The sequence below is a fragment of the Rhizoctonia solani genome, chromosome 9 (assembly GCF_016906535.1).
Source record: "Rhizoctonia solani chromosome 9, complete sequence".
NCBI lineage: Eukaryota > Fungi > Basidiomycota > Agaricomycetes > Cantharellales > Ceratobasidiaceae > Rhizoctonia > Rhizoctonia solani.
In genome coordinates this window covers 1,722,283-1,749,644 of record NC_057378.1, presented here as the reverse complement: position 1 = coordinate 1,749,644, position 27,362 = coordinate 1,722,283, and the positions used below count along the sequence as shown (strand labels likewise).

Below are 27,362 nucleotides of genomic sequence, written 5' to 3'. Positions count from 1 at the left end.
TTCTTCAGTATAAAGTCTTGATACACTTATTTATCGTACTTTGCATTGATAATGGGCTTTTGTAGAGTAATCCACTCGAAATGCATGGATAAACCATCTCCTTTTTAGCCTGTGTCACTAGTGTCGATGACCCAAACCGCCTAGAATATGTTGAAGTGGGCCTTCCGCCAAGGAAAGAGGGCTTTCCAGCAACGAAGGTGGGCTTTCCACCACCAACTCGACGGAGGTGGATGAACCACCCTTCTGAGGTGCGACACCTTGCCACACATTCACTACAGTGTAAAAGATAGTTGTGTTAAGTCCAACTATCGAAGGTCTCATTTGTCAGCAGACTGACTGGGTACGGTTAATCGGTGTTTCTCACCCTGATTGGCACTATTGTTGGCGACTCCTGCAAACCCAACAAGAGGACCACGGACGCAGAGATCCTTGCGAGTTTCTTGGACAAAGTCATGCTGATTAGGAATTCCAAAAGAGGCTAGAATAGCAGGCACCTCAGATGTTAATATAGGTTAAAATAATTGCGTGGACCCACCCGTAGTGCGATAAAAGTTAGTGGCAGAATCGTAGATCCTGAAGGTTCAAAGCTGAATCTGAGTGCCCCAGTCGGTAGTAGGGGATGCAACGCCGTAGATCCCGTTAACCTCTACGAGTGAAAATTAATACAGTATAAATTGAATGAGTTAAGTGACATGAGCTACTTACCAACAATGCGCTCTGTCGCTGTATTTGTCGTGTTTGATCAGTAAGGACTGCATCTGCGCCTAAAGAAGACTCACGGGAGAGATCAATCTTAGTCTTCGTTCCACCTGTAGCACCATGCATCACATCCTGAGTACTACCATCCAACATGTTGTACGTCACACTGAAAGTCAGGATTTGTTTAGAATCAGACAGTCGATAGATATCACTGAGACCTACAGAAGGCCATCGACAACTTGCCCTGACCAGATCTCGATAGACTTGATAGGTTTCCAGAAGTCAAGTTCCGCGCCGACTGAATAAAGAGGCAATTTTTACAAGGGGGTTCGAGAAGTATTCAAAGGTACGTACAACTGTGGAGATCGTTGTACTCTTTTCCCATGAGCTTGGAGCTGCGGCCACCGCCATAGGGAATAGATTCAGCCAAAACAACCTTGCCGGTGATTTGACCGAACTTCAAGCCTTTGAGGCCGACTTGCACAAGACTATTATCCGCGACGCCAGCGAAGCAGGAGAGGCGTCCTTCCCACTTGAACTCTTGGGGGTTTTGGAGCTGTTCAGCAGCACCAAAGTTCGCTACAACACACTGAGGTAAGTAGGTGTTAATAAAAAAAACACCATACTGACTAACCAGTGTAACGCTCCTTCCCTGTCTTTGAGTTGGTAATGCCAAAGCGTATCGTCTGAACACAGTCACCGTAGTCGTATCGCCCGTTCGGATGACCGTGTAAACCCATCGCAGCACTAATGTATTCATCAGCTGTGTTGTATGCGCATGAACATTCAGTTGTAAGTCAAGAATACCCTAAAATAGCACATGCCTGCGATTGCCACAACCTGATTTTGTATGTTAGACTCTTTGAATGTTCCATGAACAACTTTGCGTTCGAGTCCTTGTTCTGTACTATAGGTAACCCTATTGAAGCATTGGTCATCACGAGCAGGCAGAAGTAATAAATGATCAGAAAAATACCTAATTCCGTCAACAACCCAGCCAGCGTTGAACTCGATTTTGGTAATGCTATGAAGTGCATTGAGGTCGTTCGCAGCGTCCTCAAAGGCCATTGACTGTGGAGCCTCGGCTCCTCCAATCATAGCAGAGTAAGCAACAGAATTAATGATCATGTTTAAAAGTTTGTTGGTCAAGTAGAAGAGGAGTAACTAGCTGAGTACTGATCTCCACTGACTGTTACCTTCGCCCAATTTTATAGTTGAGCTTTCAGGCTATTTCTGCTCACGTCTTCAGTCGGTACCTGCAGCAATTTCATTACAATTACGGCCTGCACTTTTCCGGAAAGCGGCTATAAGGCCTCTTGGATATACAGTTTGTATGAGGTCATTTCAATCAGTATACAATCATCCTTGTGAGCCAACACCATGGTACCAGAGTATTTTTCACACACCATAATAGTGTTACGGCCCTCTGCTTTCCATCCAGAAACGAATTCCGCAGAGAAATGGAGCGAGCGCATCACATCTGTATAGATTGCAGAGCCATAGAGCAATTATAACGCATCTATACATGTACAGATTGCAGAAGCCGCGGAGGAATGGAGCAGCTACATCACATCTACACATATTGCAGAACCTATGGTCTCATCCGATGTTCCCTCATAGTTCAATTTGGCGATCACGTTCCTGGACATGTGTACCATGGCATTGGCCTGTACTGAGAGCGGATTCTCTTATCGAGCGATACCCCCTTAATAGCTCGCGGGGCCTTGGATGGACGAATTCATCCGAGCGGATAGATTCAAGAGTCGGAGGTAGATGTCACCATTAGGTGACTGCCCGTAAGCGAGCCAACAATCTGGAAGTTCTAGATCGCTCGATCAGCGGTCCGTCGGATACGCCCCGGTTCCGTGCCAACGGCCAAGAGGGACCCCGGCAGTAGCTCTTTCCCGTAAGGCCCAAATGATATTGTCACTTATAACAACAATCGTAACTTGAGTAACCGAGTATTCTGTCTTGGCAATGTGCATGGTGGCTTCCTAGATATGCCTTGCAGCAGACTGTTACTTGATTAGGTTCCTGTGTGTAAGTTTGAAAGAATCGTATGGTAAATGTAACGTTAGTAATCGAATATAATAAACAACCTTGCGTGAATCAACACGAGTGAGACGATAGTAAACAAGTAAGATTTAGAGTCGAACGAGTTGGCTATCGAAAGTCAATCGAATTAAAATTAATTAAGTACAAAGTCGTTAGTCTACAAGCTAACCATCGATAGGTCTTTTGTACATTTCTGGTGCAGGTGTTCTGCCGTCGCACATACATGCGTACGGCTTCACTCACCTCGTGCATCCGGCACTTCCTCTTGACTGATAAATATCCGGAGAGACCAAGAACTATAGAGTGACTCACACCCCTTAGAGATCGCGTTTGTTTCTCGGATTTCGATAGCACAAATGGTAACATCCCGTACATGAATGTAATAAAACTGCCACTATTATACAATGAAACTTAGAAATGCTCATAAAAATGCATCAACGTCTATCTATTGCGTCAGGCTCTTCGCCTTGTCTTTGGCGGCCTGGTACTCTTTCAGTATGGTCTCGCGTACTCCCCCAGCGCCGTCCCAGCGCACGCTATTGGTGGGAGTTTGCAACCATGGCTGAGTCCTTGGCTGCCATGTCACGTCATTTCTGCGAGATTCAAATTAGCTGTGCAAATTATGGTAAAAAAAGGGAGACTCTCACTTGAACGCTGCATCAGCGCTAAAGTACAGACCCATGCCAACGGCAAAAGTCACGACGCCGACCAAAGGCAGAACCTAAGTGCACAACTATTAAGCACGAGAAACAAACAAACGTGTAGATCCACTCACTTCTGGTGCATAAGCATACTTGCGCATGTACGAGAGGCCACCGATTGGCTTTGTTGGTAGAGGAGGGTAGCGGTGGGGAACGGAAACTTGTGGGGCAGCAGGAGCAGCAGACATAGCGCTTGTTTCGGATGCGAGGGTAGTAAGAATAGGCTGTTGGGAGAAGAGTTGTATGAGATCTGCAGTACGCTGGTGGATCATGCTTTCTCAATTCCCAAAAACAAGACTTGTTATATACCAGGAGTGGGATGAGGTCGGGAGTGATTCGTCAATATTCGGGAGACCGATATCAAGCCAATCCCCTATGCATCACGGCGTTAGTACAGCTCCAGTGCGAATGCAATTAGTAGCCCGCGATACTCCGGGGTAATAGTTGACGAATTGGGTAATTGACATGGGCGAACACGGGAAGTGAGGTCTGGATCCGTGCCGCCGGCTCGTGGCTTGGTTGATCAGGGACCACCGCCGGCCGACTCCGCACGGGCCAGCAGTTGATGGTGGCAGTGCCAGACTCTTCTCAACCATCGGTTCCCATCGAATGACACATGCATCCAATCAGATTTCCAGCATATGACCGTTCTTTACATGTCTAGAGCTATAGCTGTGACAGTTTATTTGTATTGCTCGGGTATCACCTAGCATCCTTGATTTGCGGCTATCCACCTCACGCCATAATTTGCGTCTCATATCTCCGAGTAGGATTCCCACCAAATTCCTAGTAAGCTCTAACTCAAAACGATACATGGGTCAGAGACAGACGAGCTGCTGTTCCTGACCAGTCACTCTAACCCAGTGCGTGAACGAGGACCTTCACCCCACTCAATAGGACTAATCCAAGAGGCCTCTACTATGAAAACGACCGAAGTTCTCAAATTACCAAACTGAACCTTTGTTGAAGCGGCTCCTCCTCTCATTGTCGATTGAATAGCTTTAGTTGTTAGGGATGATCAAATCCCCCTTTGAAGCAACGCCCAAATTCGGTTTCATGAGTGTTGTTAAAGTATCCGTAAGTAGTTTTAAGACCATTATCAACACCAATATTGATTATAAGGAGCTTAAACAGAGCTATGCGATCGTAACTAGGCATCTAGACAAAATACTAAGCCCTTAGAAGGCTTCGTTAGGTTTCAATCTAGATTCATTTCACTTCTGCCCGATACAGGTCCCGTCCTTCGATTAAAGTCGGGCACCCGAACTAAATATTTGCCAGTTACTATACACATCCTCCGAACTCCACTTACCCCGCACTTATGTTCCGAACAAGAAAATGCGGAGAAACGGGTCCGGACGGTGCCTCTATAAGCTGCCGTCATCAAAGCCACTCGACTATTACAAAGTCCAGCCTGTTGAGGAGTTCATTGCCATCTTGCCTCTAGTGACGTCTGGTTTAAAAGATGCCGTCTGCTGGTTGCTCCTTACGATTCCAGATTATATGTACGGGCGACTGTTCACGCAGTTTGGGTTTGGGGATGCTAGCGATTAATGCGCTCAGTGCTGGCGATGTGCTCGAACTCATGGCAAGACCTTGCGCAAAAAGTTAATATGAGTTGATGCGGACCAATGAAGTATTCTGATACTCATATCTGTGCTGCTAATCTTGGCGGCCCAGGAAAGCAATAACCTCAATGAGAACGGGCAGTCATGCACTGAATTTTCAGAATAATTGACCCCCCTTGTCTTTTCATGTTGCCCGATTCATTCTAATTATTCGCATAACAATTGAAATAAATATTTCCCCATATATCTCTCATTTCTTATTACCATTTCGTGAATTTACCAATGTCCTATTTCAATACACAAATACAAGCTATACTACAGGAAAACCAATCAAAAAGGTACATAACACGACCGCGACATCCCAATATTTTATTTCCTCAAATCCTTCTGGATCATCTCTTTGACGCCTCCTATACCATCCCAGTGAGTGCGTTCAGTAGGAGTCCGGAGCCAGGGTTGTGTGCGGGGCTGCCATTGCACGTCATTCCTATCACCAATGTTATTAGCCCATCGTTCAATGAATCAAGGACGACACTCACTTCCTGGCAGCTCCTTGACTAAAGTATACGCCCATTCCGAGCGAGCACAGTACGACTCCTACTAGAGGAATCACCTGGTCGAGCATGTAAGTTGACTTGATGACCTGCGATGAATGCGATACTGCATACCTCGGGAACATAGAAGTGCTTGCGAATATAGGAAAGACCACTGAGTCCCTTCCCGGGAAGAGGAGGGTAGCGGTGAGGAAGGTGTGCTGGGAATCCGGGAGCAGACATAATGTAACTGACAGTGGTAATTAAAGAAGACTGGATGTGGATAACCCAGTAGGAGAGAACGGCAGGTTGATGGAGAACAGTATCGAGTGAACCAGGTCTTATATACACCTCATTCGGATGAGTCGGATGGCTGCATAGTTCATTTGCTCGTTAAGACCGCGATTCAATGGGGAGCCAGTGCTGAAATTGGTAGATTAGGGATCGGCCCGGCCAAATAGCTGATCGGGGCCAGGCCCGGGCGGAGAGCACAGCCACAGGGACTGCAATGACCACGAGGAAACCTCCCATGATACTGTTGTTTATGCGAATCCACGTACTGCCGATTGGGCATAAAAAACGGAGCTTTTGAACTCCGTTCACCAGTATATAGAAGAGTGCTCAATAATTCCGCATGTTTAAGTTGATAAAGCTTGTGTGTATGGAGATCGCGCAGTTCATCGCAATCCGAATGGTGTATAAACGAAGCAAAATCTTGGGTCAGTGTAGGGGCTAACACACCCATTAAATCTAAAGCTCAGAGCTGTATTCAATATATGCTTGCTTATACAAATATCATGGGCTTTTTAAGGATATTTGAGCAACTGTTTATAATACAGGTTCTTGGGTGGTAGTGCCGTGTTCTTTTAAAGATTACTCAGGACAACAGCCGGATAATGTCGAGTGGTCCAGCTTACAGTTTAATACAAATATACATCGGTCTCACATGACGAAAGCAACCATACACGACAGACAATGATAGTCATAAATCGCGCAGCTGCCCCGTCGAACACCGGCCTCGCATACGATTCACTTGGAACTATGCGACCAGGTAGTTTCAAGTCATCTGTTTCAGTGTTCTAATAGGGTAAATCTCCTGATAATTAAACTGGACGTCCATAGAAAGTAATCACGGGCTACCTTGTGACCATATCGACATACAATCAGGTGATCGATGCTATAACATCTGCTCGAAATATACATGGAAAGAGTCTGGATCTATAATTAGTTCAACTTTATAATTCTACAGTTGTCCCCTTTAATGAATAAATTATGAGCCCATCTAGAATGTTGAGGATGCTTCGGGATTGTCTACTACACATCACTCCCACCAAAACAAGTGCTCGACGGGTCTAGACTTGCTCAAGGCACAGCAAGTTCCAATTCCAAGAATCTATACAACTGAAATGTCGTAATATTAACCAATTAGCCGTAGGCCTCTGAAGCTGAAATCATATTGCTTACTTCCTCAATTCTTTCTGAATCATTTCTTTCATTCCATCATCACCACTCCAGTATGCTCCCTTTCCCATCAGGAGTGGCCAGGCTTTCATGCTTGGTTGACGCTCTGTACTACCCCTGCTTATAAGGTTAGCAAATCTCTACATAATAGAATGATCGAAATCAAGTCGTACTTCTTGGCGTCCCCTTTGCTGAAGTATACGCCCGTTCCAAATGAGCATAGGGCCAATCCTATGACAGGAATAACCTGGCTGATAGTATGAGTGAAACTGAGATGAAGAAGGGGATGAGCTAGCATACCTCGGAAACGTAGAAGTGTTTTCGGATATCTGGCAGACGGGTGAGTGGCTTCCCGGGAAAATATCGATAGTGACGGTAGGACAATGCTACGAGCTCAGTGGTAGACATGATTCACGAGTGGTGCTACTCAAATGTGTGGTCCACAAGCTGTCGTTGATGAATAAATCCAAGTGCAAGGATTAAGGTCGACTGGGGCCGCGTTCTCGTCTTACTCGTCGAATATAAAGCTTGTCCGAAAGGATCGGAAAATGTTAGGCGATCTTCAGGCGAGGCCGCGTCTCGCTGGGTAGTCAACATCCGGAATGGGTAGACACGGATTTGTTTAGCGGGGCCGAGACGGGACGGAGACCACAGCCACTGATGGGCTTATCTTTGCGACCCTTCGGCTCGCCTTACGTGAAGGGGCGAGACTGTCTGAAGGAATCAGGTTTACCATTCAGAATTTTGCCTGAGTGGTTTAGATGTCGACCGCTTGTAAGCTCGGTTGCGCCACCTGTCCATCAGGTAAGTTTCGGCACTGTCCACATAGATGGTTCACTACATGATTTCTGGCTGGATATCCTTCCTGGATTTACAATTTGTGACCTTCTGCATTCGATGTATTCACGTCAGAAACATCGATCGATAATTTCAACCGGCTGCTAATCACTGAGGCTCTGATATCTAAATTTAGTTACATGCTCCAATAACAAGAAATGAATTCTCGATGCTTCCTCAACGATCCATTTGTATTGTTAACCATATGCTTTCATTTACCCATAATACTATTTGCGGATCATGAGGATGTTCGCAATCCCTGTCAGAATTATGATCAGCAAGAACAGCTTGAAGCATTCCTTAATTTACGTCTGTCCGCATCTAACAAAATATTAGGCGTTGATCCACGATATTACACCCTTGCAGTTCCAGTGAGTTTGAATGTTGAATAGTTTTAGAGAGAATACATATCATCATAGAAAAATATACAGTTCTCGCCTACGTGTTATATGGAAATATAGGCCTTGTCCGCGATGAACTCAGGAAGTATGGAAACCCCATATGATGTCCAGTTTTGCCAAGCATCCGCGCTCAGAAACACAAAATCTACAGCTCGATGGCAAACAAGCATGAGCTGCAGATATGGATTGATAGAAATGGTGGTTGGCTCTGCCAGCACTCCGCATACAACGCCCAATTTTTCGTCCAGAGAATCCACACTTAGGGCTAACCAGTTCACCGTAGTCAATGTGTTTCTGCGAGCGACATATTACTAATATTGTCCCAAGGATTTAGAGGCCCCAATATTTTTAACCAAGTACGAATTTACTAAGCTTGGCCAAACGCGTTTGAAACTGAAACTCTTACAAAGCTTAGGATATCGCGACAATAGTCAAACTTGTACGGTTTATATTTAATTGAAATATAAGCTAACTCTGCATATACACTCGCTTACATGCTGAGTAAATACTTGGTTGAAGTTTGCTACGTAGTTTCTACGAGACCTAATATCGAAAATTGGGCCAATCCTATAATTAAATTACTTCCCATGTCCGCTCCTCTCGCGAATCTTCCCTTATCTACAACGGCCTATGGGTTGCTTTACAAAAAAGCCTATGTGGATTATGTACGTATATCTAGTCACTGACAACACAATTGATTGCACAAATTCGTCAGAAGCAGCATACGCTTGTTGGCATCGACGCCTACAGTACACTTTGCTATAGTAGCCTCCACAGTGGAGTTTTGCAACGGAACCCGCGGAGGCTACAAAACTTATACTGGGCCGCCCAGGCCGGGGTCTTGGTTCGCTTCCTCGTCTGTACATTTATGTTTCTATTTGTAATGCTATGGACCGGCGCTTGCGCCTCCGTTTTCCCTCCATCCGTACCATATCCATTGCGAGCCCGCTACTGCTCTCAGCATCGCTCACCCGTTTCCCCCGTTTTTTCTGTCAGTCCTGCCCACCCACTCCTTCTCGCGTACGACCTGATTTGGCCGCCCACCCAGCTCGCTCGGTGGCGTGGTCCCCACCCCTCTTCCCACCGCTCCCGGTTGTTTGTCTTACCTACTGTCTTAGTACCCCCCTCCCCTATCTTGCTGTTCCGGCCCAAGGCCAAGTTTCCTATGCATTTTCAGTAAAAGGCGCAGCGCAACGTGCACTCAATCCCAGAACTTTTGTCTCCATACTTCGCATATCGGAAAGCGCGAGTAGCTCCACCCCCACACGGTCTACATTTCAACCCCTATAAACTGTAAACACATGAAACCATAGGCATCATCAATTATCTAGAGCCAAGCTGTGAGGATTTTAGTGCCTTGTCTGAAGGGGGACCTACTGGCCTTTTTCTTCTCATGAAAACAAAGCAACCTCAGTATATGGTAACATAGCGAGAAAAAAAATTGGTATCATCCAATTAGCAAGTCATCGTGATCGCATACAGGACTCCATTCCAAATCCATCAGAGTCTCAAAGTTATGGTAGGTGACACGGTCAGGTTCGCCAACCCTTTTTCGCGCAAATACACCACCAGAATGGGACCACATTTATCTCCAATAGAGATGAGGAGCTGAGAGCCATATTATTTGGTCAAAGCTTGGTGCGGGCAACCGCAGAGCTTGCCCAACCAAGTTTGGCAACGTGGGAGTTTGTGTGAAGTCTTGTATTTCAAATACACGATGAAGGCTGTTTTGGTAAACATGCGGTATTTTGGTTCAATTGCAATGATGGCATTCAGAACCTTGTGGGATCGAGTGGTTCGAAGATAGCTGAACAGCATTTTTGAGGCAGACAATATTAAAATCCACTTGGTACCACATGTACCCTCGTAAAATGACTACTATAAATCTGGCTGCGATAACGACAGAAATAGAATGATGGTCCCAATACCATCCGGGAGCGGGATCGACGTAGGTCGATCATTTTATTTCTGCCGGTCGCAGAATAGCATCACCAAAGCCTAATGCCGGCACGGGCCGGGCAAGTGCAATCCAAACTCAGCCAAACCGAGATCAAGGTTTGGACGTTTTGCTGAAATAAAGAAACTGAGATAGGCAAAACTCAAACTGATTTAGAACTATTAATTCGGTCCCAAATTGGTTAATCTCCAATGGAGAATGATCCTATTTCATAATGATATAGAATTGGTTATATACAGTGGAGACGCTTTTGTGTCAGATTGTTCTTGGGGTGCAATCTTATATGGTAATGGGCTTGGAACGCGGTTCTAATCCGCTATGTCCCCTTGAAATCTGACTAAAGAAGATTCAAGAAAGCTGCTCAGACCCAATTATTTCAGGCCACACAAGGGCAAAAATATGTACAACAATGTGAGTAGTCTCTCTCGATTTTCTCTACTTAATAGAGGCTCAGCTGTCACCCTGATATTTATAGGCATGATGATTGCCATCAAATCTAGGTCGTATTTCACTTATACAGATAAACCTCTTTGCTTACGCCCAATGGTGCACCGCCTCTCGTTTATATGCCAGTTGAGACCAACCATTATTGCAGCCTTCGAATCAGCTACGCATAGTAATCATTTCTATGTAGGAAGTTGCACCAAAAGTAGGCCTGAGCCTCACCTCGTTACACTCTGTTTTATACTTCCAAACTTCGGCGTTGACTAAGGACTGACCAATCCAACAGGTCTTCACACTACTGTATATACACACGGTAATTAGCTATTCATTTGGTTCCTTGCAGGGTCTGGATTCACAGTTGGATGTATAGCGGCCCCGTCGTACTATACCTAAACCAAAAACACGTTATTTATGAGTCCATTGATTCAGTGAATGCCAATCAATTGTAGTTATGGAGGTTACAATCATAAAGAGCTTGATGTATACATGCTTCCTTCCTAAACTACAATCAGTTGAATTGACATTCAATTCCTTGGCCCATGTGCAAGACAGGGTCGTCCAAGTTTAAGCACAGAACGTTCTCAACGAGTTGCGCTTCAGAGATAAGCGATGTATAAGTTCCTTGTGGTATCCACTCGTAACACTGGTCTGTTTTCTACTACTCCTTGCAATGTGGGCACCTGGCTATATTCTCAATGACCATGTCGTGGGTAGTAAAAGTGTTATCAATGCTCCTCCCGCTAGCGGTTATCAGGTACCCAGATTTATCCCTGTCGAATGATAATTCTAATTATACCCATACCAATTCACTAGTCTGCCTCCACCCCTGGTCCAGGAGACCCATCCGCCCAGCTACGTCCCGGAAACACCAGAACCGGGGAACATGCAAGTCTCACGATGTCGAAAAAAACGTGAGCAACTAAGGAACGACAGTCGAGCAAGACAGGAAATCGTTTTGGAAAACGACTCCTGGGGTACTTGTCATCATGGGCATAATATTAACTATTGTCGTCGGCGCAGCAGGCAAGCAACCACACACCCATTTGCTGTTATATATGTATGCTAAGACTCGTGGCCCCAGTCGGTTGCGTTGAAGAAGACCAATGTCATATTTCCTCCGTCGGTTTCTCTAGGTCTTGGGGATCTTGATCCAGTGGTTTGTTCTAAATTTAAATAGGGAAAGATTGATCTGGAGTTCAATGTGTGATATTCCCATGGGATCTTTCCAAGGACGATATTCTGAACTCTTGCGATCATGTGGCGTTCATCTAGATTGTTTCCCGACTCGATTGATTACTTTATCCTCTATAAGTTTCGAAAACTTGTGCAACTGGCTTTTGTCCTTTTTTTTTGTGTGACTCGCGGTTTGGCTTGGTCAACTTATACGGAGAGCGCAAGGATACCTATCACCATTGCATACAATTCACCAGCGGGCAAGGGCGATTAAACTTGTTAAGAAACATATTTCTAATTGTAAACGCCAATTTTGACAGCACATATGTGCTGGAACAGATCAACCGAGATTGTCATGATCATGAACTTACGCTTTCGCCAAAGGCGAGCACGCTCTATGGTTACTGTGGAAATGCAACGGGGTAGATCAGCATTTGCAAATCCAGACAACTTGCTTTTATTTATCCAGCGACTGACGTTTGCATATGAATATATCCCAAACCCACCATTCACAACAAAAGTATACGGTAGTACCCCTTGACTTGCATATTGATGGTTGTGAAACTGGCATTTTTGACACTGGATTTTGGGCTGTCCGAGCACCGCCTTCCAAACATGTACATTGCTCGAACACAAAGAGTTTTCAGATTTGTGAGCTAAAGTGGGTTTTTTTTTAGCTTCTGGGTCACACATAGACGGGACTTGGCCACCCAAGGGCACACATATATGATATACAGGAAAAATTACGGAGAGTGGTTCAATGGCAAAATATCATTATGATTTCCTTAAATACAGCATAATGGCAGTGACAATACAACAAAAAATGCATAATATCTATTCGCAGTTACCTTTGGTTGGTGAGTGGCTATGCTTCATTAGCGGGGTGGCTGTGCACAACGGAAAGCGTGTGGCAGAAAGCGCAACTGGTGAAATCCCGGCATTTCCGGTGAAACTCACGTCATTTATGCAAGCAGAGGGGATGCAAGTCAAGGGGTACTACTGTACTATTTTGACAGATGTCGCTCAATAGTGATGAGAGAGAGGTCGACAATGGATACTACTGAATTTGAGCCTGTATCACACCGGTTCGGGATCGGGGCTCCATGGAAGGAATCCACAATTACACCATGCCGACCCCCGGGCCCACGTGCACATCAAAGTTCCTTTGAGAGGTTCGTCATTAACCGAGTCCGGACATCGGGGTTAGTCATAATAGTAATGGCAATAGCAAGGTAATAATTGTTCTTTGAACTTTGTCACGCCGGTTCTATCGGGCAAAACTCCATTTTGGTAAATTACTTGAATAACAAACCAAGGAAGGGCGAATGAGAAGAACTTTGATGAGATGTGAAAGAAGTTGGCAAAAGGAAGCTTTATCATGTGTGTGAGAGAAGCTCAAGTATCACGGTGTAAAAGAAACTTGGTGGAAATTTAATCACGCGGTGCTGTCAACCACACGCATATGACTAAACTCGGCAGCATGGAGCAGCTTTTTGGTTTTGTATGAATATCAGATGCGGGTAGATCAATGAAGGCGTGAGGTGACATCGAAGTACGATGGGAGGAAGCTGATTGTGCCTTTTTCAGTCAATGATAATCACGCGTTTGTTTACGGTGCTAGTCCAAGATATCAATAAAAGACGACTTGGTCAGCTTTGGGCAAGGTTCGCAGGGCCGGATCCGGGTGCCGTAATCCACGCTAGAATACAAAACTTGTGATTGGGAATGTTGTGTGTGTGGTCGGAGGATATCTGACTGTACTGACATTATAGAGATGGTGTTCGTTTGTTATGTGGGTGTTGCCATGTGGAATACATGTTCATATAACGCAAATAGTCTAGTGTTCATATAGAGCCAATCGGACGGGATCAAGTGAGGTGCAGAGTGACACGATCAGAAAGTTGGAACTGGGCGTCCCTGAGTCGCGCTTCTGGGTCCCAATTATTCAACCCACCCAGTCCAACCCGACTATTTTCTTCCCCCTCTCTCACCACCACCCCCTTGGTCAATTGGTGCACACTCGCCGTGCCTAGCAAAACCAACTGAACCGGCGGCAAGCAAGCAAGTCAGACAAGGAGAGAGGGGAAAAAAGCGGAAGTATTTTATTTGCGTTTGCAAACACGTGACCAACAACGTGATTTACCTTGTTTGAGGGAGACTGGTTGTTTCGACCACAGTTTGCCATGTCGTTTACCCCCCAACGGGCGGGCCCGTCCAAGGGAGCGTTCAGCACACCCGCGGGCAAGTCTGTGTCGACACCGACTGGGGCTGGAAAGTCCATGTCCACACCGACGAGCCAGAGTATCTGGAGCAGCGCTAGTCCCCAGACGATCGCTCCCGCACGGGCCTCGTCTGCGCTCCTGCCTTCGCCGCCGAAAGAGTCGAGATGGACAGAGCACATTATCCCCGAGGACACCGAGGAGGGCGTCAAGAAGAGCCGGTCTGACCTGGGCCTGTCTGAACCGTTGGCGCGCATGGGCCGTAGCTCGCTGCCAGCCCCGTTTGAGCTCTCTGATCCCCGCGACGACGAACAAGACGAGACTGTGCGCCCAGAGATAGGCAGACAGGCCACCAATCGCAATGTCCGTATTATCCAGCGTCCCCAGTCCTCCCATCTCCAGGTCCCGGCCCAGTCCTATTCCCAACCTGAATCACGCGGGACGACACCAATGCCTCTTCGGCCTTCATCCCAGCTCGGTCTCATTACCTATGGTGGACGTCCACGGATCCCCCGGTTCAATGCGCCTGGACTCGACTTGCGGCTGACGAGAGACCCGGGTGTGTGGTCATACCTCATCTGGCGCTTCGGTCTTCCCATTCAGCTCTTTGCTCCCATTGCGGTCCAGCTGTTCTTGGACTTTTGCTCGGTCTATGTTGTTGTCCAGTGCGTCCATATTTCTCTCTATACTCCTGTGCTAATCGATCCAACAGGGCTGCTGCGGAACCCACCTATGGCCGCATCTCCAACCGTCAAAACTGGAGCCTTGCGGCTGCTGCCTATTGCGCATGTGTGGCCGTATGGATCGTTGGAATCATCATTGTCTACGAGCTCGTCTATAGCTTTTGGAGACGCTGGAGAGTCAGTAAGTCGTTGCTTGATTTCCACGTTTTCTTCATCTCACCGCACGTTGTTCTCCCATTTTAATCGTCCCTAGAGCGCCCGGCCATCACTCCCCTCTACCTCTCCACGCCTGGTCGACACTATGCCTCTCTTGCATCCTACGACGTCTTTTGTTTCTTCCGTTCTGTCCAACGGGCTGAAATCGACTATGTTCCCGAGGACGAACATCCGTTTGATCGAGAAGGTGCCAAGGGCCGAGCAGGGAACCGCAGTCGCGATATGCTAAGCAGCCGCTTCGGAGCGAGCGCAGAGATGTTGTCCGCCCACAGACGATCAGACTCGGGTGGGGAGCTGCTCCAGATCGCCAGTCCAGCTGCAGAATCATCTGGGATCGACAAGGAAGGTGTTCGGGGGGAAGGAATCAGGAGACGTTCGGTCGGTCGCGCAGCAGGCGAAGACCTCGCCGGGATCCAACCCAAACACACCCGCTCCCCAAGCGACATGACTCAATCCCAAACTCACACCCGCTCCCCAAGCACCCAAACCCGGTTCCAAGAACTCGTACACGGACCCGGCCACCCACCGCGCCACGCCCACAAACGCTCCCTCTCGCACGGCACATCCGAAAAACGCTCGCCCTCGGACCCCAAATCCAAACACCGTCGATCGCTCTCGGGGCCCTTTACCCACCGACGCAGCATGTCCGGCCGCACGAGCTCCGAAGTCGAACGCGCACTCGACCTCACCCCCGTCCAGTCCCGCCGCATCGTCTCGGGGTCATCGCACGGTTCGTCAAGCGTCGGCTTTATGATCGGCTGCATCGGAATCTTCCTCTCCCCGACGTCCCAGAACCGTGCCGAGCTGTGGTACGCGGCGAAACACCGCCTCGCCGAGTTCTTCTATGCCCGCACCCAGTCGTTCCCGACGCTCATCACGCTCTTGCCCCGCGCTGGCATCTCCGCGGCCGCGCTCTTTGCGTTTTGGAATCCGCCTGTTGGGGGTGGGGGTGTGGGCGTCCAGTTTCGAGATGGCGCGTTTTTCCGCACTGATGGGAGTTTGACGGGGTTTTCGAGGGGGACGTTGTTGGCCAATGTCGTTGTTGCGTTGCTCCGGCTGTTGGTCATCATGTCGAGTTTGTGGGTGACCCTCTGATCGTGTTTCTTCTGATGAGACTGATTTGGTTTGTAGGGTTGGACTTTGGGTGGTCAGTGGACAGGGATGTGCGGGGTTGTGTGGGCCTAGGTATCGGTGGGAAGAAGAAGGCGAATGGGACGAAAAGGGTGAGTTTATATCTTTTTGGGTGAGAGATCTGGGTTAGGGGCTTTCAACTATCGATGCGAGCCTTGGTCTATCGATCAGACCTGATGCCTATTCCTCGACTTTTCCGCATCGATTGTTTGATTATCTGCTCTTCTTGATCCACCGGCACATCTTTCATGAATCCAACAGCTTCTATTTGTATCGCTCTCTGAAATCGGACACACTTGGCTAACTTTGCTCCAGGCCCTGTTCCCGAACGCGACGAGCTCGGATGGGAATGGCGCGCGCACGCACGAGAACGTGTACAAGACGCCTACGAACTATGTACCGTCCGACGCCAATCCTGGATCCCGCAACCTCCGACTCCCCAACCCCTCGCACACGCTCTCCCCGGCATCCCATCCGAAAAAGATAAAGGCAAGCAGCCGGCCGAGTCGGGTCCGCCCACGTCCACACCGCGGCCCACGATGGACACGTTTGGCTCGACGTTTGGTGCGGGCGTGGTCAAGGAGCGAAGTTCGGATCAGGAGTTGGCGTTGAGTATGCCTGGGGTACGGATTACCCCGCCTCCTGTGGCTGGTAAAGCTAGTAGGCGGGCGCTGAGCGTTGAGATGTTTGAGCCTGTTTCTGGTGAAGGAGAAGGAGAGGAAGGGCAAGGGCGAGGACAAGGGCAAGGGCAAGGTAAAAAGGGACTTGTGCCCCCCACGACGGTTCATACGACCACCCCGTCCACATTTCTTCCGTTCCCGCTTGCGCCATCGAGTACGGCGACGACACCACGGACCAAACCACTCGTGTTGCAGTCCCCGCTCGTCACGGCCGTTCGACAGCGCGAGATGAGCTCGTCGGGGCGTTCTGCTGCCGAGGGATCTTCGACCGCGCGCGGAGCGTCGACGCCCAGGACCGGACCGAGCACTTCTACGTTGGACCATACGACTCCCCGAGCAGCTACGAAACTTGAACTCGAGAGCGTGTCGAGTCGCGAAGTGGTGGAAGAGGGCGAAGAGGAAGAGCGTAGCGTGACACTCTCGTTCGAGGAGGACCAAAATCCCCAGGAGGATGAGGACGCGGATGAGGACGAGGAAGAACACGGAGACGACAAGGACCGATCGCATTCTGCAGACAGGAGCTACGATTCGTACGCGGACAATTTCTCGCTTGGCGAGTACGCGCATTCGCAGACGGGGAGCGGGAGCGTGCGGATCCGCGCTCCTCCGCCGCCCGGTTCGGAACCCGACACGAGCGGCTCGTATTCTGAGCACTTTGACACGACCAGCGCATCGCTTTCGTCTCTCGGCCAACCCATCTCGACGCGCTTCTTCCCCGTGTCGTTCCCGCGCCCTGGGGGCGGGTACAGTCCCGGCGGGAACTCGGGGTCTAACGGCGGCTACCCTACGGGCTCGTACCGCTCTCGAGCGAGCGCATACACGAGTTCGCACATTGAGAGTCCGCGCCCGCGCCGGTCGTCTGTCCAAGACTCGATTCTCTCGCACGGTGGTGGTGGCGGCGGCGGTGGCGGGCCGGACTCGATCTTGTCCTACGGCCACGACTCGCTCGTCTCTCGCTCGCACGGCTCGACGGCCTCGTTTGCTCCCGACGACTCGATCGTGACGGGCTCGCACGGGCAGGACGATTCCCTCTTGTCCATCGCGCAGGACTCGCTCGTCTCGGCTTCGTCTCCCTCGCGCAGCCAGCGGTCCGGGTCCGCAGGGCTCATCCCGCCCCCGCCTCCGAATCCGAACCACCAGCGCCGACGGAGAGCAGGGACCGCGCCGAGCGTGATTAGCGCCGAATCGATCGAATCCCTCGGTGCGCTCCGGCGGCGCGTCGAGTCGCACACCGTCCGTCCCGGGATCCCGGCCGAGTTTGGAGGAGGTATGCACGAGGAAGGGTTCGAGGCCGAGCGGGAGGACAGTGTAGGCATGCTTTCTGCGCCCTCGAGTCGGAAGAACTCGTTGGTCGCGATTGGGCAGCGCGGGAGACGTGGGAGGGTTGCGTCCGGTTCGGGGTCGAGTAATTCCAGAGGGACGGGGACGGGGACAGGATCGTCGGGCTCGAGGGCGGTTTCGGGTGCGTCTGGTTCTACGGGTTCGCGAGCGGTTTCGGGTGGATCGGCCATGTCTGCCGGGTCGCGCCACGGACAGTCCGAAGAAGAAACGCAGGATCATACGTTTGGTATTGGAGCGAGCATGTGGAGACGCGGTACGACACCCCTGCGACAACGACACGACTCCGAGTCTCCGGTCCCTGAACACCCAGAAGCCACCGCGCAATCGTCTCATCTCGAGGCCACCCAAGGGTTATCCACACAACCGTTCCCGAGACATTCGCTCGGGGCGAGTTCGACTTCGGCCAATCCAGAAGTCTCGACTGTCGCCGGGTCGTTTGTCACTGCCGCGCGCAGCTTTGTGTCCTCTGCCGCCACGGAGCATGATTAGCTATGATTGATGTCTCTGGACGAACTTTGCATTCCGACATGTCATGCCCCTTTCAATCCACCTTTTTCGACCCGCACGCTCTCCGACTGTTCAAGCCCCGCCCCGACCCCTACGCCCTTGTCCGACATCTAACAAACTCAATCTATGCAATCCGTTTCTCACCATTTCTCATCACACGCATCTTATTTGGATCTTTTTGCTGTATATGCTGCATTTTGGGCTTTTCATGCTTTTTTTTCGTCGATTGTTTTGATCTGTTTATTAAGTAACATGCATATATCTTATTTGGTTTGGTAGTTTCTTCTTTTTCCTTTCTATTCTCATAGCGCTTTTTTCTGTCTGTGTGTGTTTTGGGGAGAGAGTGACTTAGGTAGAACATAATAGAATAAATGAGTGATATATCTTCTGTTTTTGCCTTTGATCGGGTGATGCCACTTTGAGCAGTATTTAGTGGCTGATAGAATTGAAGAGTACCCCGCTATCATGATCAGCAGATTTTTCTGCCGCTCTCATCGACACATCCTCATACGGCATCTCACACTATATATGTTCATATTCAGTCTTTAATTCATTGTACATGTTTGTTGTCTGGTACACCTTTTTGTGCTTGACAATCTCCTTCAATCAGCCTTGACAAAGACCCACTTTTGCGTGTCAGTGGCAGTGTTGGTCCGGTACACCGCCTACAGAGGGGATTTAGCACGCTGATACATGTAAGAAAAAATAGGAATGCGCACAGGTACTCTGTTCGCGGAGCTGTTGGTCTGAAGGTCAAGCACAACCCCACGGTCAGCCACGGGCTCGATACTTCAAATGGAGCGATAATTGTGAGTATATGCTTGAGAAATATTAATATTGTCAGCTACTTACGCATATCCCTTGTCGGCCACCACAAGAACTACAGGCACGGCGGTCGCAGATCCCAAGGGCGCGCTGCCGTTTTGAACTCCACTGGGACCGGCCCCGAAATAAGTACCGCTCTTGAAGTTGCGCAGGGTCAGTTGGTTGGCGGTACCGGTCCACTCGACGTGCCACTGCAAGTCAATATCAATATGCGCATTGGCATTTGCGATGGGTGATGTGTTGAGCTCCGGCTCTTGCCTTTAGGTTGGTAGCACCGTTGTCTCCGTGACCTTGGATAATTGTGCCTTCGTTGGTTTCCCCGTTCCACAGATCAAGGAGGGTGCCGGTCGCAACGTTCTTGAGCTTATAGACACCTGAAGCAAAAGTAGGCTGAGACGTAGTTGGTGTTGAAGATGCCATTTGGTAAAGAACTGAGAGGTAGAGCTGGGATGTAGAGGAGGGAGGTTAGCTGGGGGCTTATATATAGTAAATGCAGGAGTTTGGTCTTAGTATGTCATGCTTGTGAAGTGTACTCCGGCTCACTAAAAAGGCACTTCACGGGCCGTACATTGACACATGTAAATGGCGTACACGCATGTGGTTCTGAGAACTAAGTGAATAGTGGCTTATGCTTGACCGCGGATTAAAAGATGCACGCACTCGAAGGAATGCAACCTGCTAGCACGGTATAACTTTAGTTTGTTTGTACTTCCATATAAGTGACTCAACAGCATGTCTGCGGCTAATTTCGAAGTGATTAGCAATGTCTTATATATGGACCGCGCCCCCTTCTGTATTAATCTATCGGAAGAAGTCGAAAATATCTTTCACATCTGGTTCCATCAGTGGATACTGCTCCTACTGAAGACAAAGCAATTGATATATGTACACAGAATGGCTTATCTCACGCTAACAAAGTTCAGGAATACAAGGCTTGGAGTGCTCGGGACGTCCTTTCTGAGACAAATAACACGTTGTCCTAGCAAATGAAGGAGGTATACGGATTCCCAAGTCTGCGTCGAGGAAAGCGTTCGTTGTACTCCTGTTATACTTAGCATTGAACGTTGGACATCGATCGGCAATCCAGCCCTAAGATGATACGGCGCCACCGCATATAAATTGTCCTTTACTATGGTTATTGGATCGTAGCCACCAATGAAAGTTAGGTTACTAGGCTTCTTCGCTTGTGCCCAGGGTTCTTTTGTATTGATCAACAATCTTTTGGGAGGTGCAAGTAATACGTTCGACATCCTCATTACTACCAGATTTTGCGAATAGGCACTTATGAGATGTGGGACTCGGAGCTGTGCCATCAATTGGCCGTCATCTGGAGCTGGACAGCTGCAGGCGCATGTATCCAGGTCTCATGACAGGGACACATCCGAAAACTCTCACGTCGTGCTTCCTGACAGATGTGGAACGCCGGGATGGATAGAAGTCATGATGTGTATTACAGTCGGGACTCTTGACCTGCAGTATGGGAAGACACTGGCCGAGCTTATAAATCAATAGTAAAATGGCGCAACATGCACCTCCCCAGCGCAAGTCTGCAGGTCAAGAGTCCCGGCGGTATTGTTGGATCCGTAGAGGTGGACGACACACCAGTCACCTCCATTTAGGCTCGGATCCATGGGGAGTACAAGCGAAAGATCAAGCCAGATAGCTGGAACATCACAACACTCACGTTGAAAATGAATAGACAAAGTCTGCCGTATATCCCTGAGGTGATATCCTTTAGTGAATGACTGAACTAGGCCCTTGGAGCCAACAAATGAGTTATCTACGGGGCTGATAAATGTAAAATCAAATTTATTGAATATACCTATGCACTCCTTTCGCAGCCTTCGGCAATGGATTCATTAAGTGACGGTTGTTATCGGCATCCCTCTCTATCAATATTTGGGCTCCCATGCCTCCAATTCACCATCATACCGAAGAAACTTTCCCGAATCTTCCAGAGTGGCCCGTTGCAGTAGTTGTATCATTTCCGCCGCCACATATGGTGGCTCAAGTTCGGCTTCGCTTGTTCCCATGTCTATGGTGATGTCAGTTATAACTCGATATTGAATGAAATAGCAAACCTGTTTTTACCGACGCTGGGTGCACAGATAAAACAATCATATCTGGACAAGCTTTAGCCTGTTTATAGGTCTGTGTGTATCGTAAACCATGGCATTAGAAACAGTAGGTTATTCTAATGAAAGCACATACTGACCAACATGTGCAAGGCAGTCTTGCTAATACTATAACTTGTTTTGTGTGGTCCAAGGTCCATGGCAATAGATGCCAGCCCAGAAGAAACATTAACTACGACTGGTCGAAAGCTCTTTTTTAAATGTTGATGCATGTGCTTCATTACTAACGCTGGTCCCAAAACGTTTGTGGTCATTATTTCGTGAAACGATTCGGCTTCAAGGGTTATTGCATTATCCCCGTCTCCCTGTATGTTTCAATGCAGCCGTTAAGGTACCTATAAGGATTACTGGACTCACGGGCAGCGTCTGTATACGTAAGAGCCATCAATACAAACCCAGCAGGCAGAGCGAACCAAGGCGAAATTACTCACAATCGCCGCATTCTGAACCAAATAATCCAGACCCATATCTCCCGGGATGGGTCCCACATGGGAGAGCCTTTCCCCAATTTCAGTAGCTGCCTCTTTGATCGAAACCTCGTCGGTGACATCAAGTGGTACAATGTGTACCCGCTCAGGATAAGCTTTATTCGCTACTTCCCTAAGACATGCAGCCTTTTCTGGATGGCGACATGTAGCGAAGATGATATTGCTCGAGTATTTAGCTAACTCTGTAACAAGAGCGAGCCCGATACCGCGAGATGAGCTAAATGGTGTATTTATTTAAGTAACGGCGCACGGTCTATCTCAGCGCACCAGACCAATATGATTAATTGAGGTATACGTACCCGGTAATTAGCCAGGTCACGGGCAGCATTTAAATATAGAATGAAGCTAGCAGACTTTTTGGAAAATATCTCGCCCCAAGATATGGTTCGATTGGATCTGGTTATGACGCTCATCGCTGGATTGGCGAAGCCCTTAGTCAGCGATTGCAAGTTGCGATCTTGGCCCTTATCACTCACGGTAATGCAGCGGGATTGGAGGTCACGTCTAACGCTCAGAACTTAAGTATCAGATCAGTGTTTAATCAAGGCTTAAAATGCCTGAATGGCATAATTCTCGAGAAATGCATAAAAACGCATTTATTCCTGTTGTTGACGCACTCAAGTGTGAATGATGCTAGCAAGCTGTTAGTAGTGAAACACAACTCCAGAGATACGAAGGCGGCGTATTGGTACGATAAAATTTACTATATGCCTTGAAGATGTCTTCATGAAAGCAGTGTCGACTACTGTGAGGATGTGAAGGATGCGTGATATTCGTGCGTTAATCCTGATTGAATGGGCCACCTATCACGTGACTATACTGGTCTCACTGGCCGCCTTATCTGAACGAGGAATTGATTATGACTAATTACCGTGCTGATTATCAACCATATATTCTCGTTTAGTTTACATATCCTATTTGCGCATGTATTTCTCCCAATGACTTTTTAAGGGCCCGGGAGGAGCTCTTGCCTCCCTGTCTTCACTTTTACCGCCATGATCGAGTATCCATTACGTATAGTCATATTTACGGCGACTCCGTCGCCAACAGCGTTAGTGCTTATATCCGACGATAAGTATCGACGGTATGGAGAAATCTTGGTAGCTTTCGATCACAGTACATTAATAACAATAACCAGACACCGCTTCTAATTAAGGGATAAATCTAAGTGAGTGTACCTTAACTCGAGTTGTTCACGTTGGTAGAGCTATTGGAGATATATTTCGATGTCCGATAAAGAGCGTGAGTCTCGTACAGTACAGCAACTATGCATGCCCTGAGCCAGCATTGAAGTCAGTATTGGACATATCGGGAGGAATTAGGAAGTGGTATAGTTGAAACGGCTCTTCAACCCGATTGGTGCTATGCTCAAGTAAGGAAACCTGGGAAACTTTCGGCCGGGAAGAATCAGCTGTGGCCCCCGCGATATCCCTTGTTCCGTAGACTAGATAAAAGCGAGTGTCCGAATAATGGAATAAGTAGTACGGGAACGATTCATATTGAGGCTTCAGGTCGTAACGCATGAAGAAAGGTGTAGCGGCTCCACTAAAACCATGGTGGTTCGGGAGCTAGTGCGAGTGCCATAGTGATTCTGGACAAATCTTGCGGAAGCTCCAGAGTGCCGCACCAGTATTACTTAGCTGAGATTCGTGCTATCGTAGGTGATTTTCGCACATGACTTGTATTGACAAAATAAGTAAAATGGGGTACTGGTTTACAACCCTGTGGTATTCTGGCCTAGCCGGCATCTCCCTTGGCTTCCCACTCACTCACGGGCACCAGCGGTTTTGGTCAAGTACAACGCGGCATCTGTTCAGCTCAGAAGTCACTGTGACTTATCCGAAGATTAGGTATCAAAGAAACCGTGAATAATTCGGCACCAGGCGCAATGATGCAGGGCAATATTGGTTCGACCCAGTCACCCTGCTAGTGCCACCGACTCCCGCACGTGCACACATTTATCCGGATCTGAAAATCCTTCAAATCAAACTGGCTCATGTATCACCCGATGTCTGGCAAACAGTCACTTAGGAGCTAGAACCAAGAAAATTTTGATGGTTGCCGAGGATGAGACATGCATCGCTCCCGGAGGCAACCCTCCCAAACGCCAGAATTAAATCTTATGTCATTAATGTTGTGAATCAAAAACGTTACGATGAGAAAGAATTGAGTACTCTGTTCTGAATAAATGCTGTATAACACCCGAGCTCCTCGTCCAGTTAAACTTGCTTTTGCACTGTAGGTCTCTAACTGGGAGGCTTAATCTCCGACACGTTCCAAAGATATCCGGAGAAATCGAGAAGTAGTAATATCTCTGGTCGTATCTGGCAATTTCCGATGGACTCTTAATAGATCCCGACGTCAATGATTGGGTAAAAAAAGATAGGGTGACTTCGCAACGTGGTCAGGATGATGAAGATATCTGTCTTCGGATGAGTTTGAATTGGGGTATAATGTGATTGGCAAGAAGTTACTAGAAATTATACGGAAGACGGTATATTTCTTCAAATTTACGATTGCTCAGCCTAGGCACCCTTCCCAAGCTATAGGTGGTATGATTGCCACTTTGATGCCGTGGATTCGTTTTGTTGGAAGAGACTGACCTACCGACCCTGCACAGCCACATCAAACTGGCGGGGCCTTGTGTGCTGACAACCACTGCAAGTAAAATAATAATAACAATCCTGCGACAACCCTCAACCACTGAGCGAGCATACCAGACTGCCGCAGAAAATTTGCACATCCTTTTCCTACATTATCACCAGACCGCTAGTGGGTCGCAACTGTTTTGGCATTCTCGATTTATGAGTGAGCCTATCGAAGCGTGCTAAATGCATGGAGCACCCGACCCTTCACGATGCGTACCGACTTGGTAAAGCACCTCTGTGGCGTGATCTCTCCCGGAACCGCTTCTTTTGTAAATTCCCTTGATTTCGCGACGCAAGTTTCCCTGATCGTTGCTGTTGTTGATTGCCATCTCCCAATTTCACGTCGGTGTTTGTCTTACATTCGCACCACGGGTCGTGCGAAGGCACAGTTTTAAACCAATGTGCTAGGTCCACCAGCAACAGTACTTCTTGGCTTTCCCCCTCACATCATTGCTACGAGACCATGGGCGCCCCAACTTTAGAAGAGCTCGATAAAATTGCCGCACCAATCTTGTCAGCGGACAAGTCTCTCCATCTTGGAGTGAGCCATCTTCTTAATACATATTCAGACCCGTGTGCTAAATCCCTAGATATAGCCATTTATTATTGCAATGGGCCTTGACGCGGTACTTGCAGGGGTCCTATTCATGCAATGCAGTGAATACAAAGCTCTAGCAATGAAGGATCCGAGGTGGATCAGGTTGATGGTACTCTATGTCCTCCTCATGAACGTGTAGGTCTCGGTCAACTTTTTGTTGTCACGTAATTCTTATCCCTAGTGCCCAGAGCCATCACAATGTACACTTGGGCATGGATATATGACCTCTTCGTTTTTAATTTCGGGACCTATGTAAGTCGAATATCTTCCGTTCAAGGTTACATAACTATTCTGCAAGGGCTGAGCTTATTCTGATTGCTTAGGGGCTGTTCCTGTCCGTCAAATACGCAAGTGTTTTTCTGCATCAAATACCCCACTTTAATTAACCTTATTTTCCAATAGCTTTCCTGGTTTTACGTCCTGGATTCGGCCACTGTGATTGTCGTACAGGGCTTCTTCGCAATCAGGGCGTGGCGAGTAAGTCGAACACCTTATTAGTAGCCGAAATTAATTGCCAATCGGTCCGTCCTTTAGTTGGTAAACAAGAACTACCTAGTACTCCTGGTCATTGGAGCGTTCGCTCTTACCGCATTTGGAGGCGGAATTGCCGTGAAAGTGATGTTTACTGGGTTCGGATCAACCTTGCGTGCTGGAGACGTCAAGATACCGGCATACATTTGGCTCTTCTGTACTGTGATTGCCGACCTGACCATCACAGTCATTAGTGAGCCCCCGTCCCTGTATGCTGCTACGCTTGACATGCTAACCAAAAGGGGATCCTTCCCGTAGTTCTTTATTTTATCACCCGGAGCCGGACGGGGTGGTCAGGTACCGATAACATTCTTTCCAAACTCACTCGGATGACATTCGAATCACAACTTCCTCCCACTCTGATCGCCATTGGTCTGGCGGTGGAGTACACAATTAAGGTTCGTCATCGATCCGTACGCTAGTATTTTCTACTTAGCCCCATCATAGTATGACAGCTTCGTTGCCATCCCTTTTATCTGTGTACAGGCCAAATTTTACGCAATCAGCTTGGTGCATACTTTGAACGGGCAAGTTCCACTACTTTGAGAAGTTACTAGAACCCTAGACTAAACCACAACGATCTTAGTCGCGTAAATTTGAAGCGAGGGAATACAAGCAGCGGCGAAAACAGTAGTGCTCAGAATGGCTCCAGAGCCGGCAAGTCAAACCAAAAGGTACGGCTAAATTACAAACATAATACCAGAAGCTGACTGGCTTTATAGAACACCAACCCATATTATCTCAACTCTTCAAGGAAAGGGGACACCGCTATTCAGGTCGAGACGACGTTCGATGTAGTCCAGGATGTTAACCGATCGGATGTCCAAGTCCCCTCGGCTCTACAAACTAACCAGGTCAGGCGAAATAGTGAAGATGGACTATCCCTGGACTCGTCGAGCTATAAAATTCCCCAAGATGAAGAAGCCAAGCCTGGAGAGTATAAGCTACGGGATCTTGGAGCCGGAAGAGAAGATCGTACAAACTCGACCGTGGCATGGGGCGAACGGACTGTTTAAGATTGAGCTATTGTATATTTTACCGCTGCTTATATCTGTTACTACGATCCGTTGTTGTTCATTGTACTGTTTGATCATTCATGTGCTGGCTTTGAATACTCTGGGTTCTCGTGTTCATATACTGTTAGGGTTGGACTTTTAGCTATCATAGCTACTGGCTGTTATAATGCTATGTACGTCCAGGTAAAATCACTATCACCATCATTTGATATGGCTTGGGCCCATTTAAGGTAATGGAGGGTGGATTGGCTACACCCTTGAACCCCCCACGGCCCACGCTTGCCCTATAGCCTTCCCGGGGTTGTCCATTTATTTCACCCAGGACTCTGAGATCACAAGGGGTGAACTTGCCCTTGATGACGGTATATTATATGCCCAAAATTGCTGACTTTCTGGGTTGCTGTGAGACTGTTTGACATCTAGTTTGCATTTAGTATTAAATATAGCGCCCCTCCTGGTACAACATGGCATTTATGGAGACAGCTATACTTAAAGGTTCCAGTACTATGTACAGA

At 48.1% G+C, this 27,362-nt stretch overlaps 8 protein-coding genes across 8 annotated transcripts; 2 read left to right on the top strand and 6 right to left on the bottom strand.

Moving 5' to 3' along the window:
• Positions 1-117: 117 nt before the first annotated feature.
• Positions 118-1,827, bottom strand: RhiXN_08065 (uncharacterized protein; the record flags this gene model as incomplete). Its single annotated transcript, XM_043327881.1, has 9 exons — positions 118-305; positions 365-494; positions 536-646; positions 706-865; positions 922-997; positions 1,054-1,278; positions 1,334-1,446; positions 1,520-1,618; positions 1,676-1,827. 9 exons carry the CDS (start codon positions 1,825-1,827, stop codon positions 118-120), a joined length of 1,254 nt encoding a protein of 417 aa, XP_043183266.1.
• A 1,372-nt stretch (positions 1,828-3,199) lies between these two features.
• On the bottom strand, positions 3,200-3,643 carry RhiXN_08064 (NADH-ubiquinone oxidoreductase family protein; the record flags this gene model as incomplete). The annotated part of the gene is made up of 3 exons (XM_043327880.1): positions 3,200-3,347; positions 3,402-3,475; positions 3,530-3,643. The coding sequence occupies 3 exons, from the start codon at positions 3,641-3,643 to the stop codon at positions 3,200-3,202; spliced, it is 336 nt and encodes a 111-aa protein (XP_043183265.1).
• Positions 3,644-5,392: 1,749 nt separating this feature from the next.
• On the bottom strand, positions 5,393-5,799 carry RhiXN_08063 (uncharacterized protein; the record flags this gene model as incomplete). The annotated part of the gene is made up of 3 exons (XM_043327879.1): positions 5,393-5,510; positions 5,563-5,636; positions 5,692-5,799. The coding sequence occupies 3 exons, from the start codon at positions 5,797-5,799 to the stop codon at positions 5,393-5,395; spliced, it is 300 nt and encodes a 99-aa protein (XP_043183264.1).
• A 1,119-nt stretch (positions 5,800-6,918) lies between these two features.
• Positions 6,919-7,425, bottom strand: RhiXN_08062 (uncharacterized protein; the record flags this gene model as incomplete). Its single annotated transcript, XM_043327878.1, has 4 exons — positions 6,919-6,949; positions 7,021-7,134; positions 7,191-7,264; positions 7,318-7,425. 4 exons carry the CDS (start codon positions 7,423-7,425, stop codon positions 6,919-6,921), a joined length of 327 nt encoding a protein of 108 aa, XP_043183263.1.
• A 6,587-nt stretch (positions 7,426-14,012) lies between these two features.
• RhiXN_08061 (uncharacterized protein) lies at positions 14,013-18,588 on the top strand (the record flags this gene model as incomplete). Its single annotated transcript, XM_043327877.1, has 5 exons — positions 14,013-14,713; positions 14,761-14,912; positions 14,985-16,026; positions 16,079-16,170; positions 16,394-18,588. The coding sequence occupies 5 exons, from the start codon at positions 14,013-14,015 to the stop codon at positions 18,586-18,588; spliced, it is 4,182 nt and encodes a 1,393-aa protein (XP_043183262.1).
• A 620-nt stretch (positions 18,589-19,208) lies between these two features.
• Positions 19,209-19,851, bottom strand: RhiXN_08060 (ricin-type beta-trefoil lectin domain protein; the record flags this gene model as incomplete). The annotated part of the gene is made up of 4 exons (XM_043327876.1): positions 19,209-19,271; positions 19,326-19,395; positions 19,459-19,684; positions 19,722-19,851. The coding sequence occupies 4 exons, from the start codon at positions 19,849-19,851 to the stop codon at positions 19,209-19,211; spliced, it is 489 nt and encodes a 162-aa protein (XP_043183261.1).
• A 1,472-nt stretch (positions 19,852-21,323) lies between these two features.
• On the bottom strand, positions 21,324-22,382 carry RhiXN_08059 (short chain dehydrogenase; the record flags this gene model as incomplete). The annotated part of the gene is made up of 6 exons (XM_043327875.1): positions 21,324-21,466; positions 21,513-21,582; positions 21,647-21,871; positions 21,924-21,932; positions 21,998-22,271; positions 22,354-22,382. 6 exons carry the CDS (start codon positions 22,380-22,382, stop codon positions 21,324-21,326), a joined length of 750 nt encoding a protein of 249 aa, XP_043183260.1.
• Positions 22,383-25,165: 2,783 nt separating this feature from the next.
• Positions 25,166-26,847, top strand: RhiXN_08058 (uncharacterized protein; the record flags this gene model as incomplete). Its single annotated transcript, XM_043327874.1, has 10 exons — positions 25,166-25,243; positions 25,299-25,435; positions 25,489-25,552; positions 25,624-25,653; positions 25,703-25,777; positions 25,835-26,024; positions 26,090-26,229; positions 26,279-26,341; positions 26,389-26,505; positions 26,554-26,847. The coding sequence occupies 10 exons, from the start codon at positions 25,166-25,168 to the stop codon at positions 26,845-26,847; spliced, it is 1,188 nt and encodes a 395-aa protein (XP_043183259.1).
• Between the last annotated feature and the right edge of the window lie 515 nt (positions 26,848-27,362).